Source organism: Esox lucius, chromosome 10 (assembly GCF_011004845.1).
Source record: "Esox lucius isolate fEsoLuc1 chromosome 10, fEsoLuc1.pri, whole genome shotgun sequence".
Lineage (NCBI taxonomy): Eukaryota > Metazoa > Chordata > Actinopteri > Esociformes > Esocidae > Esox > Esox lucius.
In genome coordinates, this window is record NC_047578.1 from 7,882,979 (window position 1) to 7,902,295 (window position 19,317).

The 19,317-nt window shown below is 42.0% G+C and overlaps 1 protein-coding gene across 6 annotated transcripts in view; it reads right to left on the reverse strand.

Annotated features, from left to right (window-relative positions):
* phf14 (PHD finger protein 14) overlaps nt 1-15,625 on the reverse strand; it is a 95,016-nt gene extending 79,391 nt beyond the window's left edge. For all 6 annotated transcript variants that reach the window (XM_010873181.5, XM_029122682.2, XM_029122681.2 and 3 more), the window contains exons 1-5: nt 15,548-15,625; nt 14,568-14,684; nt 9,280-9,621; nt 8,758-9,182; nt 7,822-7,969 (exon numbers count right to left, since the gene is read on the reverse strand). In XM_010873181.5, the coding sequence (XP_010871483.3) occupies nt 7,822-7,969; nt 8,758-9,182; nt 9,280-9,621; nt 14,568-14,684; nt 15,548 (1,033 nt within the window). In that variant the 5' untranslated portion in view covers nt 15,549-15,625. The remainder of the gene's footprint in view (nt 1-7,821; nt 7,970-8,757; nt 9,183-9,279; nt 9,622-14,567; nt 14,685-15,547) is intronic.
* Between the last annotated feature and the right edge of the window lie 3,692 nt (nt 15,626-19,317).

The following is a 19,317-nucleotide window of genomic DNA, read 5'->3' on the forward strand; positions in this document are numbered from 1 at the left end:
AGCTGCTTGCCTATTGTCCTGTAGCCCATCCCTGCCTCGTGCAGGTCTACAATTTTATCCCTGATGTCCTTTCACAGCTATCTGGTCTTGGCCAGTGGAGAGGTTGGAGTCTGTTTGATTGAGTGTGTGGACAGGTGTCTTTTATACAGGTAACAAGTTCAAACAGGTGCAGTTAATACAGGCAATGAGTGGAGAACAGGTGGGCTTCTTAAAGAAAAAGTCTGTGAGAGCTGGAATTCTTACTGGTTGGTAGGTGATCAAATACTTTTGTCAATCAATAAAATGCTAATTAATTATTTAGAAATCATACAATGTGATTTTCTGGATTTCTGTCTCTCACAGTTGAAATGTACCTATGATAAAAATTACAGACCTCTACATGCTTTGTAAATAGGAAAACCTGCAAAATCTGCAGTGTATCAAATAATTGTTCTCCCCACTGTATGTGGCAAAACATTAAATGTTCTGTCAAAAATAAGTGTTACATCTGGCACAAAACCAAAAGAGCACATCATCCAAAGAACACAAGCCCCACTTAAGCATTGTGGCGGCAGCCACGTGTTATGGGGATCCTTCTCTACATTAAGGACTGGGGCACTTCATTTAGTTAAATAGTATTTAACTAAATGAAGCAATGTACACAAAGTCAGTGAGGAAAAACCACTGCCCTCCGCTAGAAAGCTGGAACTGGGACAGAAGTTACCTTTCATCTAGAGAACAACAAAAACCACAAAGCTACAATGTAGTGGCCAAGGGATTAAAAGGTAAATGTCCTGCAGTGGCTCAGTTAGAACCCTGACATAAATCCAACTGGAAATGTGTTGCATGACAGGAATACTTATCTATTGGTGCTCCCCAAGAAACCTAATAGTTTCGTAAAGATGAAAAATTAAATATTGTTGAATCTAGGTGTGCAAAGTTGACAGAGACCTATCCAAACAAACACACAGCTGTAATTACTGCCAAAAGGTGCTACCACAAAGTAATAATTCAGGGGTGAAGCCTTCTGAAGCCTTACAAAATAACATAGCCTGCTTCCCTGTCACATTCATAGAAATTCCAAAATTATACCAAATACTATAAGTATTTTGTAAATATAAACATTCTAAATAATGTCTAGAGTTAGCTATCCCTGAGCCTGGGTCTGCAGCCCGTGCATCTATATGTTAACAGGTAATTCATATTTGGAGGATGTTTCTGCAACAGGGCATTAAAGACAAAAAGAACACAATGCATTGCTCTACGGCACTCCAACTTTCTGATAAAATATACAATGAGGAGTACTAAACCTGTCACCGATAATAAACGTTAAGCACTATGAAGCACTGCATCTACAGGTATCAACACAACGGCAGCAAAATACATTTAGATGGTGTCTCCATAATATATCACTGGAAGAACTCTTGATTCAACAATGCGTTTTCTGTTATTTAACGACAAACACTACCCTGTTCCAAGATATAATTCACACGTTAAAGTAAATGACATTATTGCATGTATTTTGAAAGAATGTCAATCCAAATGCCCAAAGACGTCCAAACAGAAAGTGCACTATATGTGGACAAGACTGCCAAATATTATGGCCACCAATTCACATCTGTGTGCCAGGCTGTCAAGGCATGGTCCAAGGGGCCGGAATTTAAGGAGCTTACCTGCAAAATCCTGCTCCATGTAACCATTACAGGGACAGCACATGTCAAAATCCAGACCTCCCTCTGGCCTCCGCACACAACAAACGATATCCAGCTTATTTGGCATTCCAGAAACACATTATCGGAACCACATTACTCTCATTTCATTAGATACCAGGTGGTCTAGGTGATAATGTATACTGGAGGGGTTCTTGATTTGTAGGGAAGACACCTTTTGCAATATATTTCTTTAATTCCCAATAAGGTAAAAACAAAACTCCAGAATTATTGGCAGGCTAGGTTATATGAACCAAAAATGCTGTGAAAATATTGTTATTTATCAAATAATTAATAAATATTTATAGTATTCAAAAGCATGCATGCTACAATTACTGGCACCCATAGAAAATGTTATGAACAAAATATAATTGACAATAGTTAAGTTCTGATACTTTGGAAACCCATGTTATATCAGAAGTGAAGCCTCCACAACTGAATTCCTGTCCCAGTCCACACATCAGTCTGTGTCCCTAAGGGCTCATTGAGGTCTGGAGAGTTTTGACCAGACTCCAATGCTTGTGGGACAACTGACACATACATCCACTAATGAAAAGCAGCTAGTCTGCAGGGTCCCAGCAGTGATAGATACAGGATCTGCCTGTACGGACAGCCGGCTCTCTGGGCCTCTGCTCAGTGCTCACCAAGGCTTTTGATCTTTAGCTCTCTCTCTCTGCACTGGACTTCCTGTATCTTCTGCTTTCATCTTTCATCCCATCTTTCTTCTGGTCTAGTTGGAGGAGGAGAGAAGGAGTGTGTCTGTCTGAACGGGGGGGAATGTGCAGAGCTCCGTAGAGAAGAACAAAGAGCGATGGAGTCGAGCAGCGAGACGAGACAGTCAGCGACTCGCACCGGCATCAGACATAGATGACAGCTCATCTCTCATCTCTTCCTCAGGACCCTTTCGTTCTCTCTCTAAGTCTTCACTCTCTCTCTTTTCTCCTCAGCGGGTTGTCAGTGACATCATAAAGAGAACTGCGCACCTACAGCTCAGAGAAAGGATCACAGAGAATAAACCAGCAGCCATGGGTTTAGGATCAAGCATCCTCTCTTGAGGCTGCAAAACACCAGGTCACTTTCCTCTTCTAAGGGTGAGCAGGGCCTGGCTGTTCCCGTTTCCCCCTGTCATGCCAACCCCAGTCTTGTGTGCACAAGAGGTGCTGCATTGTTGCGTGTTTCAAAGTTTCCAATTCAACGTTTCAAACGTTCGCAGATGTTGACACTTGTTAATCTAAAATCTCACGCCGTGGCTCATAAACAATGTAGTAGGTTAAAATAAAACACTGAGTAGTGCCGGGAGACTGAAACGGGGAGTGCGCCTGGTTCTCCCTCCCGGGCAGCCGCGCTTGGCGGGTTAGTAGTTGTGACGGCGAGGCAGCCGTGTGAGCCAGCCCTCTCTCCCTCAGGAGCCCTGGCAACGTGGCGCAGCTGGCACGAGAGGGTGGCGGTCGGCCGACGAGGCATGGCTATGGCCTCGCGTGTGTGCAGGAAGCGTCTCACAAGGGAGGGGCCACATTCAGAAAAGAACAGCTGTCTACGGGGTGGGCAGCCACACAACTCCTACCTGTCAGCTCCTCTTCACCACGGGAGGACAGTTCCTACTTGTCAGCATCTTGCTCTTCTACAGTCCTCTGACGTCTTCAACTGTCTGCCAACTATTTCCGCCCCACTTCGGCTGGTTCACTCCCTGCGTCTCTCGAACCCACTCCCTGCTCCCATGCATTAATCAACGTCCTCTCCCATGGTTTATTCTCTCTCATGAAAGCCAGTCCCATTCAATTAATTTCCTAATAGCCAGAGAAAGTCCTGGTAACTGTAATTCGTTTTTATTACCCAGCTGTAGTTGAGCAAGACAGCAGAAATAACCCAAAACATTACATGTTAGTCAGGTTATTTTTTTGCATCTTCTGACTAAATCAGAGGGCTGACTTGAAACACTACACATCAAAAACTGTGTGTGTGTGTGTGTGTGTGTATGGTAATGGTTAAAATGGATGTCAGTGTGCCCCTGCCCATATGTGGTCATCAAAACCAGTATCAGATAATCGGCGTAAAATATCTTTGACATCAGTGGTCTAAACTACAGGTGCTGGTCATAAAATTAGAATATCATAAAAAAGTTGATTTATTTCAGTAATTCCATTCAAAAAGTGAAACTTGGTCACTCACCTAAAGGATTATTAGGAACACCTGTTCAATTTCTCATTAATGCAATTATCTAATCAACCAATCACATGGCAGTTGCTTCAATGCATTTAGGGGTGTGGTCCTGGTCAAGACAATCTCCTGAACTCCAAACTGAATGTCAGAATGGGAAAGAAAGGTGATTTAAGCAATTTTGAGCGTGGCATGGTTGTTGGTGCCAGACGGGCCGGACTGAGTATTTCACAATCTGCTCAGTTACTGGAATTTTCCCGCACAACCAATTTCTAGGGTTTAAAAAGAATGGTGTGAAAAGGGAAAAACATCCAGTATGCGGCAGTCCTGTGGGCGAAAATGCTTTGTTGATGCTAGAGGTCAGAGGAGAATGGGCCGACTCATTCAAGCTGATAGAAGAGCAACTTTGACTGAAATAACCACTCGTTACAACCGAGGTATGCAGAAAAGCATTTGTGAAGCCACAACACGCATAACCTTGAGGCGGATGGGCTACAACAGCAGAAGACCCCATCGGGTACCACTCATCTCCACTACAAATAGGAAAAAGAGGCTACAATTTGCACGAGCTCACCAAAATTAGACAGTTGAAGACTGGAAGAATGTTGCCTGGTCTGATGAGTCTCGATTTCTGTTTAGACATTCAGATGGTAGAGTGAGAATTTGGCGTAAACAGAATGAGAACATGGATCCAACATGCCTTGTTACCACTGTGCAGGCTGGTGGTGGTGGTGTAATGGTGTGGGGGATGTTTTCTTGGCACACTTTAGGCCCCTTAGTGCCAATTGGGCATCGTTTAAATGCCACGGCCTACCTTCCAGCAGGATAATGCACCATGTCACAAAGCTCGAATAATTTCAAATTGCTTTCTTGAACAGGACAATGAGTTCACTGTACTGAAATGGCCCCCACAGTCACCAGATCTCAACTCAATAGAGCATCTTTGGGATGTGGTGGAACGGGAGCTTCGTGCCCTGGATGTGCATCCCACAAATCTCCATCAACTGCAAGATGCTATCCTATCAATATGGGCCAACATTTCTAAAGAATGCTCCTCAGCACCTAGTTGAATCAATGCCACATAGAATTAAGGCAGTTCTGAAGGCGAAAGGGGGTCAAACACAGTATTAGTATGGTGTTCCTAATAATCCTTTAGGTGAGTGTATAATGTATACATTAATTCCACACAGACTGATATATTTCAAGTGTTTATTTCTTTTAATTTTGATGATTATAACTGACAACTAATGAAAACCCCAAATTCAATATCTCCCAAAACACGTTAAATGGTCTCTCAGTCTAGTTCTGTAGGCAACACAATCATGGGGAAGACTGCTGACTTGACAGCTGTCCAAAAGACGACCATTGACATCTTGCACAAGGAGGGCAAGACACAAAAGGTCATAGCTAAAGAGGCTGGCTGTTCACAGAGCTCTGTGTCCAAGCACATTAATAGAGAGGCGAAGGGAAGGAAAAGATGTGGTAGAAAAAAAGTGTACAAGCAATAGGGATAACCGCACCCTGGAGAGGATTGTGAAACAAAACCCATTAAAAAATGTGGGGGAGATTGCAGCTGGAGTCAGTGCTTCAAGAACCACCACGCACAGACGTATGCAGACATGGGTTTCAGCTGTCGCATTCCTTGTGTCAAGCCACTTGAACAAGACAGCGTCAGAAGCGTCTTGCCTGGGCTAAAGACAAAAAGGACTGGACTGCTGCTGAGTGGTCCAAAGTTATGTTCTCTGATGAAAGTAAAATTTGCATTTCCTTTGGAAATCAAGGTCCCAGAGTCTGGAGGAAGAGAGGAGACGCACATAATCCACGTTGCTTGAAGTCCAGTGTAAAGTTTCCACAGTCAGTGATGGTTTGGGGTGCCATGTCATCTGCTGGTGTTGGTCCACTGTGTTTTCTGAGGTCCAAGGTCAACGCAGCCATCTACCAGGAAGTTTGAGAGCACATCTTGCTTCCTGCTGCTGACCAACTTTATGGAGATGCAGATTTCATTTTCCAACAGGACTTGGCACCTGCACACAGTGCCAAAGCTACCAGTACCTGGTTTAAGGACCATGGTATCCCTGTTCTTAATTGGCCAGCAAACTCGCCTGACCTTAACCCTATAGAAAATCTATGGGGTATTGTGAAGAGGAAGATGCGATACGCCAGACCCAACAATGCAGAACAGCTGAAGGCCACTATCAGAGCAACTTGGGCTCTCATAACAACTGAGCAGTGCCACAGACTGATTGACTCCATGCCACGCCGCATTGCTGCAGTAATTCAGGCAAAAGGAGACCCAACTAAGTATTGAGTGCTGTACATGCTCATACTTTTCATGTTCATACTTTTCAGTTGGCCAACATTTCTAAAAATCTTTTTTTGTATTGGTCTTAAGTAATATTCTGAATTTGGGATTTTCATTAGTTGTCAGTTATAATCATCACAATTAAAATAAATAAAAATTTGAAATATATCAGTCTGTGTGTAATGAATGAATATAATACACAAGTTTCACTTTTTGATGATATTCAAATATTATGACCAGCACATGTATAGTCTGTCAGATCCATGCCTGTAAATCATTGTCTGGATGAACCACCCATTTGTAGGTGTTTTAAGTCAGTAAAACATACTTAAATAGTGGTTGTACCTTCACACAGATCTAGTGCTGTACATGGGTGGTATGACACGATATGAGAAACCGTAGATTATCTTTCCAACGAGTCATACAGAGATACTATGAGCATAATGCTAAATGATGAGGAGGTAGTGTCAGGCTGATAATGCTAAATGAGGAGGTAGGGTGAGGCTGATAATGCTAAATGATGAGGAGGTAAGGTTATGCTGATAATGCTAGACAATGCAGGGGTAGGGTTAGGTTGATAATGCTAAATGATGAGGAGGTAGGGTTAGGCTGATAATGCTAAATGATGAGGAAGTAGGGTTAAGTTGATAATGCTAAATAATGAAGGGGTAGGTTTAGGCTGATAATGCTAGAAAATAAAGGGGTAGGGTTAGGCTTTGGCCAGAGCCACAGAGAGTAGATACCAAATTAGAACTGATAAAGATTAGTCATCAGGCAATTCTTACTAAAAAAGCATTCAAAATCATAGGAGAAATCAACAGGGCAGCATGGTCCTCAGTGACCACTCGAACCACGGCTGTGTTGGACAGGAAGAATGTACTAATGCTTTGGTTGTTTCCATGCTTATGTAAGGTGAAGGCTGGACAGTGAGTTGGTGATTATTTACCGTTTGGAAGGTGCCACCAAAACTCATAAATGGGAAACAAAACACTGCCCCTTCTTAAAATCTCAACCTTGATAGAAAAATATATATGTAATCCGACAAAAATCGGAACAGCTACCAACCAGTGTAGTTGAAACTAGTTCTGAAGTTTTCCGACATGGTCTTATCGTATAATTAGAATAGAAAGGCATTAAACTTATAACCCATAATGAACTAAAATGGAAACCCAACACGCACCAATGTCTATGTTCTTACTGAGTGGCTTCCCGGTCCAGGTGGAAACGGGATTTATCTGTGAAGAACACACTTCTCCAGCGTGCCCGTGGTGAGTGTTTACCCACTAAATCTGTTAGGAAGCCAAACTGCAAGACAGGCCAAGGACCTGGTGAGACAATGGGCGAGCTTATCTGTCACAGTCTCTGTCAGTTTGTGTATAATTTCTTGGGCGGTGCAAAGCCTCATTTCATCAGCTGTTCGGTCGGCTAGTCTCAGACGATCCCAAGGCGAAGAAGCCAGATGTCGAGCCCCCACTATTGCCTTAAGCACAAAATGCGTCCGTGTAATGCTCAAGCTGTACAATCAGTTTCTCGATATATCACACCCGTCAGATGGACGGATTATATCTTGGCAAAAGGAGAAACGCTCACGAACAGGACTTCCTGTGTGTACACCCCCCCCCCCCCAACACAGACACTTGCTGTGTTTTCTTTCCACATCTCGGCGGTGCTTACCTTCGTGGACAGTCACGCCACAGTTGTCACACTGGATGATCTCGTCGGCATCCTCACTGTTGTCGCCCAGACACACACAGCAGATCAGGATGTGTTCCATCCTCTGGGCCGAGGCACTCCACGTCTGGGCACGCTCCAGCAGGGCATCCTGGGTAGAGAGGCAGAAAAGCACAGTGAATGTTTAAAATCGACCCTACTCGTAGATGCAAGCTTACGCACAACTGGGCCTCATTCAGCAATATCTTCTGTTTTTTTCTAAAATTTGAAATGATACAATAACTTGGGTTGTAAAGTGCACACTCTTCATTGTAAGGTATTTTCATTCATTTTGGAAAACCATTTTGAAATTACAGCATTGTCGAGCCCCAAAACATATTGATACCTGTAGGTGTACATTTTTTGGAGGTGACTGTAAATGTACTGGTGCGATGTCAATTTTATGTATCAGTATAACTGACCTGACACAACAAATACTGTAGAGAAAACAAAGTCCAAAGCCTCTCACAATATCCACTCTCTTCAGACCACAGATCCCCCTTATTGACAGATAGCAGTATTCTAAATCCCATTCACGGTGATAGACTCCAAGCTAAGTAGATTAACATAGAGCTGCTCTGTAAAAAGTCTCTGTGGTTTTTTCATTGATACCATCAAATCTCCTCGTTGGATTATAGTGGCACATAGTAACATAGAGCTGGGCTGGGTAATAGAATGGATCCAAAAGAGATCAGAGAATTACTCAAACTTCTCTAAAACTTTCAGCACATGAAACGCCTAAAGCCATTTTAACCCTAACCCTAAGCCATTTTGGACTCCCTCGCAGGCCAGATCTGGCCCCTGATCCACACCCCTGGCCTAAATGCTGACAGCTTAATGCGGTTTGCTAGCTACAATGTGTGATAGTAAGAACAAGGACATAGAGGTCGCTGTGTTTACCTCGTTGCCCTTCCCTTGAGACATGCTGTCGTTGGTGAGCTCCTCATCAAATGCACTGCTGCTTTTCGCTTTCTTCCGGGGTTTCTTCGCCTCTTTGTCGCTGTCACTGCTGCTCCCCTCTCCATTATCATCATCTTCGTCGTCGTCGTCGCAGTCTTCATCCTCCTGGTTATCGTCGTCGCTGCAGCTTCCTCCCTCATCGTCTTCTCCCTCGCTCCCCCCTTTCTGGGCGGTGGCCATCTTGCCTTTCTTCTTGCCGGCCGCGGGCCTCCAGTCGTTGTCGTCTTCACTGTCGTAGTCGTCCATCTCGTTGAGCTCCTCCATGGTGGTGAAGTCCAGCAGGGGGCGGTTCCGACGCAAGTTCCACTTCTTGGGCTCCTGCGCGGCAGCGTTGGGTAGTCCGGCGTCATCCGGATTACCACAGCCTGGACGGACAGGTTGAAGGGATTTCATTGAAAGGGGAATGTGTATTCAGGCGTTGAAAACATGATGAGAGAATGAATGTCCGCAAGCCAAGCTTACCTGTGCTGCCTCCACTCCCTCCACTCCCTCCACTCCCTCCACTGCCGGCTTCCGTGTCCTTTTCATCCCTTCTCCTTCGGCTCCTGGACCCCCCTGACGGAGAAGGGTTTTTCGTGGTGTTGGTTGTGGTGTCGGAGGCGGTTGGCTGTTCCTTAGTCTTCTCCTGGTCCTCCGTCCGGGTGTCGTCGGCCTTCAGCTCCTTGGCCTCCTCTTCATCTATGCCCTCATCCGCGGAGCCGATGTTGTCCGAGTCACTGTCGTTGTCAGAGCCCTCTGCAGCGCTCTGAGCCTTGGATCCCTCTTCCTCCTCCTCATCACTCCCAATGGCACTGCCCTCTGATCCTAGAAACATGGTAGGAAAGAGAGCAGTATGAATAATAACGTTCTGTTGATTGCTGTTGTGACAGTAATGCATACAACTGCATTAACACAAACACGTAGCCAGTAAAAAGAACTTAACGTCACTCTCAGGCATCTAGCTTCTCAACCCTAGAGTAGAACACTTCAGTTTTAGAAATGACAATTCACAATAACAAACATCAACCGCAATACAAAAATATAGTTGATACAGAAAGAATATAAATGCAGAACATTTGAGGATAGAATGTAAAATGCACATTGGAAATAATCCACAGTCAAATGGATTACATTATTATAGGAATTGTGTGTGCTCTAGTGTATTTACATCTGTAGTTCTGGATACAGCCCAGCCATTAGCTGATAGCAGCCAATGCAATAGTTTTTGAAAGGTAGTTACTTTTTTACATCTGTATTCAAATAGCACAAATAATTTAGTTCTAAGATCTGCAATCAAACTGACTTGAAGAAATAATTTCAACAAGAAAGTTTTAAACTACAGGCCTATCTAACAATGGTCTGATTCCAAAGTATCATTATACAATCCGTGTGTGTTGTAAGACACGTGTGTATGTTTTTGGTGTGCGTGCGTGTGCCTGTGTGTGCCTGTGTGTGTGTGTATGTGTGCCTTGTGTTTCACACAAGGCGGACGAAGACCTCAGGGATGACAGAACGATAAGTCCACACCAGCCAGACAAGTGACAGGGTAGGACCGCCTCAGTGACCAAAGCCAGTCTCTAGATCATGCAGAGAGTTAATGCCATACAGCAGCGCTCGGCAAGATTGCTACCAGACACAGTGATGAAGACCTAATCCACACCTCGGAATACCTGCATGGAAGAGTGAAGATGTGTGGGGGGTGGGCACTGGCAGACACACCAGACAGAGTGTCTTAGTTGAGATACTTACGACGAAGGCTGTCTTAACATGGACATTATCACAGCTAGATAAGAATATCTCAGGGCTGCACATCACCGTGTCATTTAAAATTCACGGCAAAATAGAGCCTTCATGAGAAGGAGGGGCCAAAGAATCCACGAAAATTTTCATCCTGACTGGATAAGAGTTGTTACGCCAAAGCAGGTGACTTTTTAAGAAAACGTTTTTCTTTTGTACAAGCACATAGAAATATTTTCATTTTGAATATTTTTGATAGATTGCCAATTAAATCTATCGGTACAATCAAACTGCCTTGTCAAACAAGTGTTTCAAAGAAATAAAATCATGCGCCAGTAAATAAATGTCTTTAAACGTTAAACGTTCATGGCAAACCCATTCATTAGGCTTGTTCTGGCATGTGAAAAACTATTTACCAAATAACTGACTAACCAATTGCCGCTAAATTTAAACGGACAGTATTAAAACAAACCTACCTATGTTAAAACAGTTTTCTCACTGCCTTTACTATCATTGTTATATCATGTCAAGCATTGTCAATTTATTTCTGCAATTAACTTACACAGAAAAAGTGCTCCCCTACAATGGCAAAAATATGTGAAACATTAGCACTAAAACATTTGAAAATCATTAGAGTAACTTGGGAGGGTCCAGCCTTACGCCAATCTGAGACCTATCCGAGGACATCTGAAGATGATTATGCCCATGAGTTTTGGACGGGTTACAAAGCCATTTCCAAACAATTTGAAGTACATCTGCCCAACGGCTCATCTACAAATGCAGAAATTACCAGACCACTGGCAATTTACATAGATCTCCCACCAAATTCAGCCCAAGACCTGATTGAAAGATGCTCATAGAGGTCTCTAGGAACCAGAGCGTAACATCAAAGGACCTACAGGCCACTCTTGCCACAATCCATATTGAAGTGATTGTGTCAACTGTCAGAAAGAGACTGCACAAACTTGGCCTATATGGGAGGTCAGGAACAAAGCCTCTGCTTGAAAACAATAATATCAAGAAACCACCTACATTTGCCTGGCAACACCTGGGTGAAGATAAAATCTACTGGAACAGTGTGCTCTGGACAGATGTGTCAAAAGTGGGGTTGTTTGGTTGCAATGCTAGACTCTGCTTGCCCAAAATGAAACACTGCCTGTTCACAGAAGAACCTCATTCCAACCATAAAGCATGGAAACAGATGTATTAATGTTTGGGATAGCTTTGCTGCCTCAGGGCCTGGCCAACTGGTCAATAATGAATTCCATATTGAACATATTGTTATTGAAGAGAATGTGGGGCCATCGATCAAAAAGCTGAAACAAACATGGATCTTGCAACAGGAAAACGATCCAAAACACACAAGCAAAGCAACAATGATGGCGGGTTATGAAATGGCCAACAAAAAGCCCATATTTCAATCCTACAAAAATGTTGTGGGGTGACTTGAAGATTATATATTCATATGTCCAAACATGTCAACTAAAAGACAACTTTCCAGGGGATGTACTTATATGTTCACATGATTGTATTGTAGTGTTGTCAAAAATATCGATATTTTGATAAATATCGATACTGAAATTTCTGAACGGTACCAATACTCATTTCCCGAAGTATCGATACTAGCCGCGCTTTCACTTTCACTTGTCTCCAAAGGCGCGTTGACAACCACCACACGCGCACGCGCACTCGCACTCCCACTCGTCTCATTCGCTCTGGTTAGCAAAGGTGAAGTGAATGGAAAGATGGCGAGTGCAGCGCCCGTGCGACCGGCTTTGGTTGATAAGGAACACAGCAGGAGTGCTATCTGGAAATATTTTGCATATGAGGCAAATGAACATGGAAAGTCGAAGGACACAAGCAAGCCAATATGCAAGAGATGCTACAGAACAGCGCTAACAAAAGGCGCTAACACCACTAATATAGCAAAGCACTTGAGAGACCGACACCCGGATCTGTATAAAGAATTTCTCAAGGTTGGTATTATTATTATACATTACTGACACTCTATCCTCCAATTTGATACTGTTAAGAGCTTTGACACAATCTGTATTGTTAAAAGCACTATATAAATAAAGGTGACTTGACGACTTCATGTCGATCCAGTGAGCACAGTTTTCGCGTGTGATGCACGCACGTTTGCGTTTAAATCTGTTCATCAAATTAATGTATTAACCAGCTTTTATGACCGATGAGCAATGCATTTGTTACAGTATATTTTAATCTTTGATAACAGTAGGTATTAGGTAATAAAAATATAACGGATCATGTTAGCTCTGGTCCAATGAAAAAATATTAACAAATAGAACTTTGGATTTTAATCAGTACATGTATTAGTGAATGTTAGTTTAAATCAACTTTTAACTTTGATTAAAAAATGTTTTGTAAGTATTTTTCATTGCTTATTCATGTTAACAAATATCTATTACCATTAACCTAAGTTTTTAGATTAGTTCATTCAGTTCATTTTAAAAGTGTGGTCTAAAAAAAAAAAATGTTTATTAAAGTTTGGCATTCTCTTGTAGCACCAGAAAGAAGATGAGACTCGACCTGCAACAAAAACAACACAATCACAACCTACACTACCAGCTGTATTTGAACAGCAAAGTAAGTATGAAGCAAACTCAAATGAAGCCAAGAAGTTGAACAGGGCTGTAGCAGTGTACATCTGCATGGATCAGGTTCCTGTGTATACTGTTGAGAAACCTGGCTTCAAACAACTTCTAGAACATTTGAACAACAGGTATGCCCTTCCTTCACGCAACTTTTTCATGCACACTGAAATCCCAGCCCTATATAACGAAACAAAAGAAATAGTAATGAACCATCTTGGAAGGAAAACCTTTTTTTCATGCACCACTGATCTGTGGACAAGCAGAGCCACTTCCACGTTCATGGCAGTAACTCTGCAATTTGTCCCTGAAACCTGGGACATGCAGAGCTGGTGTTTGGGCTGTGTTGGGCTCAACACTGAGCACACTTCTTGGCATACTTTATTGGTTTTTGAATGTAATGCAATCTGAGAGGCTTTTGAACAAGTGCACTACCTCAGGACATTTTTGTTAATGTAAAATATATGTTCTAGACTTGTTATATTTAGCTTTAAATAAAAAAATAACCCCTTAATATTGTGGCAGTTTTTTTCTCTGTGGTATCGAAAATGGTATCGAATATCGATATTGTTCAAGGTATCGTATCGAAGTTAGAAATTCTAGTATCGTGACAACACTATTGTATTGTATATGTGTGTGTATCCACAGGAAATTATTTTGATATTCAATACATTTGTCTATTACTACTTAATCACATTAAAAAAATACATGTCTGATTCTTGCCAGTCTCTGGTTGTCAGGCACATGTGTTTCATTCTGAAAACTCAGGTGCATGTCAGACCTTTGGACAATGACATTGTCAAGTTGCAGAACCACACATGCAGAGAGCATCCATTCACCCACTCCGCATCACACAAACACAGTAAATAGAACCAAATTCCTCAAATTATTCTTGGCCGGAGTCTCTTCTTATTGGTGTCCTGTAGTGGTTTCTTTGCAGCAATTCCACCATAAAGGCCTGATTATTCATTCAGTCTCCTCGCAACAGTTGTTGTTGAGATGCATCCATTATTATTTTGGCTGCAATCGGAGGGGCAGTTAATCGTGGATTTCTGAGGCTGGTAACTCTAATGAACTTACCTTCTGCGGCATAGGTAACTCTGGGTCCCCATGAGAGTCAGTTTCATCATAGCCATTGATGCTTTTTTGCGACTGCACAAAGTTCTTGAAAGTTTACGGGTTAACTGTGCGTCTTAAAGTAATGATAGACTGTCTTTTCTCTTTGCTTATTTGAGCTGTTCTGGCCATAACATGGACTATTACAGTACAGACATAATGATGGTCTTCTGTAATACCCAACCTACCTTGTCACCATGTGCTCAGGGACTGGATCCGACAACCTTTTGGTTATTGGTCAGATGCCCTAATTGCTACAAAGGGTGCAATATACATGGGAAATAACCCCTACTACTGCTTCGTTACCTGAGGCATCCGCATCTCCAACTTCGAAATCGCTGTCATCTGAGCTGTCATAATCTAAGGCGTCCAGCAGAGAAGCAGCCAGAGGCTTCACCTGCCTGCGCTTAGACCCACGGTCCACTAGAGAAGGAGAGAAGCAGAGGAGATTCAGTGCCATGGAGTAGAAGAACCACCATCATCATCATACAAGGACTGTCACCATGTGTTGTACTGGACGTTGCATATATTAATGTAAACCACAACAATTATTACATTCTGCAGAAAAACATCTGATGCCTCGGTTTTCAAATTTTGACTGATGAAACTAATTATTTGGGATCAGATATTAAAAGAGCCTATGCATGCATCTGTATTGCAGGGTTTGATAATGCTGTAGCGCAGCATAGCTTCTCTCGCAACTAGCGAAGATGTTATTATACTCAGTCAGTGATTCGTTGCCGACAAAGCTAGCCACGGTGCGATGCATATAGCTATGTGGTCTGTGGTGCTTAAAACAATAGTGCACGTTGCTTTAAGGGCATGAACAACACCGCTTAAACGCCCTACAAAGATATAGCTAGCTAAGCTTTCTCCGTTCACATATTATGGTGGCAACGCGAAATAGCTACACGTAGCTAACTGGATAATTTGAAACTAGCCTGTAAGCTAGCTAGATATTAAGTCAAGGCAGCTAAGTGAGCATGGTCTAAAACAGAATACAAATACATAGCTACAAAAGTAACTATTACGAATTCCTCCTACAAATGTACGTTAAATAACGCTATTGTTTTGAAATAATGACGGTTACAGTGGCTAAACGGCAGTCAACTGTGAAGCTACGGTATGGAAATCGGCTAACATTAGTTAGCTAAATAGATAGCACTGACTCGAATCACTAACGTTATACCCATTGCGAAAACAATGTTGTTTGTTGCAACGCTGCATTAACACATGGTCATTTCTTATGTCAAAAATGCAAAAGCTATATTGAAAATAACACTCACTTTATTTGTTTTCTCGGTTTACTTGAATGAACAATGCCACAAAGAACGCCTTCTCAAAACATGTTATGCGTTTCACGTTTACCCCAAAAAGTGGTGACGTTCTGCACAAGGTGATGTTGTAACCATAGTAACCGTCGAACGGGTTCTCTGACGATGAACAATCTTACATTTCCAGTACGATGAAATAATACACAAGTAATCGTTTTTAATAGCAATTGACACATAATAGCATCTGATACTTAAAAACGTTCGTGTTGGTAGTATTCTGTTTGATAGGATAGAATACACCCAGAATTCTAGTGATTGTTTTCAGCCTTAAGTCTGCATAGTTCGCCCTTATATTATCATGCCAGGGTTGTGGTTTCGAGTCCCAAAGGCGGCCTGTTTGACTATATATACACTTAGTTGTTTATGTCATTGTGAATAAGATGTTTAAGTCTGCCAAATGACTTAAATGCACACATAAAAGCCAAACTGAAATGAGTCATGTCTAGCTCAGGCATATGTCATTATTTGGTTAAAACCAGATCAAATAGAACAAAAATAACAGCACCTTTATCTACATTTGGCAGAATGTTGAGAATAAAAATACTACAACTTTTATGTCCTTTTTTTATGTCCATTTTAATAATCCTGATGAACTGACATTGAAATTTACCTCACATTTATTATTCCTGTGAAGAAGGTGAGTAGGTTGAGAAACACTTCTCTGGCTAAGAGTCCAGATGCTCTTGTTTTTTCATTTCTTTATCTACAGCACTATATGCTGCTGTCTGTGAGATGGATGAGATAGTCTGTCCTACTTCTGCACAAAAGCACCCGGGCCACGGTCAGTAGAAGGGGTGGATCTACCGATGAGCTACAGTTGTGCTCATATGTTTACATACCCTGGCAGATATTGTGAAAGGATGGCATCGATTTTGAAAATATGACTGATCATTAAAAAAAAAACGTAATTTATTGAAGAATAGCAATAATATGAAGCCATTTATTATGTCTCCTTTTTAAATCATAATGATTACAGAAATCACCCAAATGGCCCTGAGCAAAAGTTTACATACCCTTGAATGTTTGTCCTTGTTACAGACACACAAGGTGACACACAATGTCCCACACTTGTGGCTTTTAAATTGCAATTAGTGCCTGTGTATAAATAGCCAATTAGTTTGTTAGCTGTCACATGGATGCACTGAACAGGCTAGATAATGAGCCATGGGGAGCAGAAAAGAACTGTCAAAAGGCCTGCGTAACAAGGTAATGGAACTTTCTAAAGATGGAAAAGGATATAAAAAGATATCAAAAGCCTTGCAAAAGCCAGTCAGTACTGTTCAATCACATATTAAGAAGTGGAGATTTCAGGGATCTCTTGATATCAAGCCAAGGTCAGGTAGACCAAGAAAGATTTCGGCCAAACTGCCAGAAGAATTGTTCGGAATACAAAGAAAAAGCCACAGGTAACCTCGGGAGAAATACAGGCTGCTCTGGAAAAAGACGGTGTGGTTGTTTCAAGGAGTACAATACGACAACAGAAGCCTTTACTGTGCCAATGCCACAAAAAAGTGACAATATGCCCAACAACACCTTGACACTGTAATTTGGATTCAGTTATTAGAAAATGGAAGAAGTTCAAGATGGCGGTCAATCGCCCTCGGTCTGGGGCTCCATGCCAGATCTCACCTCGTGGGGCATCAATGATCATGAGGAAGGTGAGGGATCAGCCCACAACTACACGGCAGGACCTGGTCAATGACCTGAAGAGAGCTGGGACCACAGTCTCAAAGAAAACCATTAGTAACACCCTACACCATCATGGATTAAAATCCTAGAGTGCACGCAAGGTCCCCCTGCTCAAGCCAGCGCATGTCCAGGCCTGTCTGAAGTTTGCCAATGACCATCTGGATGATCCAGAGGAGGAATGGGTGAAGGTCATGTGGTCTGATGAGACAAAAATAGAGCTTTCTGGTCTAAACCTCACTCCCCGTGTTTGGAGGAAGAAGAAGGATGAGTACAACCCCAAGAACATCATCCCAACCGTGAAGCATGGAGGTGGAAACATCATTCTTTGGGGATGCTTTTCTCCAAAAGGGACAGGACGACTGCACTGTATTGAGGGGAGGATGGATAGAGCCATGTATCGTGAGATCTTGGCCAACAACCTCCTTCCCTCAGTAAGAGCATTGAAGATGGGTCGTGGCTGGGTCTTCCAGCATGACAACAACCTGAAACACATAGCCAGGGCAACTAAGGAGTGGCTCTGTAAGAAGCATCTCAAGGTCCTGGAGTGGCCTAGCCAGTCTCCAGACCTGAACCCAATAGAAAATCTTTGGAGGGAGCTGAAAGGCTGTATTGCCCAGCGACAGCCCCGAAAACTGAAGGATCTGGAGAAGGTCTGTATGGAGGAGTGGGCCAAAATCCCTGCTGCAGTGTGTCAAGAACTACAGGAAACGTATGATCTCTGTAATTGCAAACAAAGATTTCTGTACCAAAAATTAAGTTCTGCTTTTCTGATGTATCTAATACTTATGCCATGCAATAAAATGCTAATTAATAACTTAAAAATCATACAATGTGATTTTCAGGATTTTTGTTTTAGATTCCGTCACTCACAGTTGAAGAGTACGTATGATAAAAATTACAGACCTCTACATGCTTTGTAAGTGGGAAAACCTGCAAAATCATCAGTGTATCAAATACTTGTTCTCCCCACTCTACCTAGCTATTCCCATAGATTTTAAGTAAGTCGCTGTTCTGTTTTGGTTTCTGGGAAAAGGTATATTGTTTGCGTTCTGCTCCAGTGTGAGTGCAGTGTGCACTGTTTGCATTCTGTTCCAGTGTGAGTGCAGTGTGCACTGTTGGCGTTCTGTTCCAGTGTGAGTGCAGTGTTTCTGTTTGATACCAGAATTATTTTGGTCTGGAGCAACATGATCCGGTAGCCCACAGTGATTTGTCTGACAGTCAGATGAGAACATTATGACATTTATAATGTAGCCTAAGTCTAATGAAATATAATGTTATTATGCATGTTGATTTGAGTGACTAATATCGGATATACATTTTTTAAAAACGCCTGCAGGTGGTGAGCTGTTTAATAATAAAAAAGCCCACAACATTGGTTCTTATCCTTTCTATTTAGACATTACCTTATTATTATTTTTTTTTACAAGTTATCACAATCTCACAAACTGTAATAGCAGCAGTACATTCATTTAAAAATCCCAAATAATTTAACTCTGTCTATGTCAAAAATGCCAGTAGCAACAACATTATATCGGTTTATGTCCTATTTCAACCTGAGCATTATTCTCCACAAAAAGAGTTGTCATCTGAATAGCAAACACAGGCAAATAAATGTGGTTGGTTTCTATTGTCCTCGTTTGACTTTGACAGTTTAGCAAACAGGAGATTATTAAAATAAATGAGCCTAGATTAATCCAAATATACATCGAAGGGAAGACTGATGGGGGAAGCGCACAAAAGGATGATTACAACTGTCCTTGTCTGCCAGTGACAAATGGTACTGTATTGTGTCTCAAAAGCTCACTTGTTTGTGGTTATCTATCACCTGTCATCCAAACCTTTCTAGGATATCATCATAACCATCAGCGCCATAATCATCATCATCACTGACATCAACACTGTCACCTCTCTCTTTATTTTTTTACCCGTTTATTTTTTTACTCATACATCAGATGTGAATTTGCTGACTGGGAGATAAGTGAAAAGTATTCACTTAAAGGTAACCATGGTATGATAAAAATACAGACCCAGAA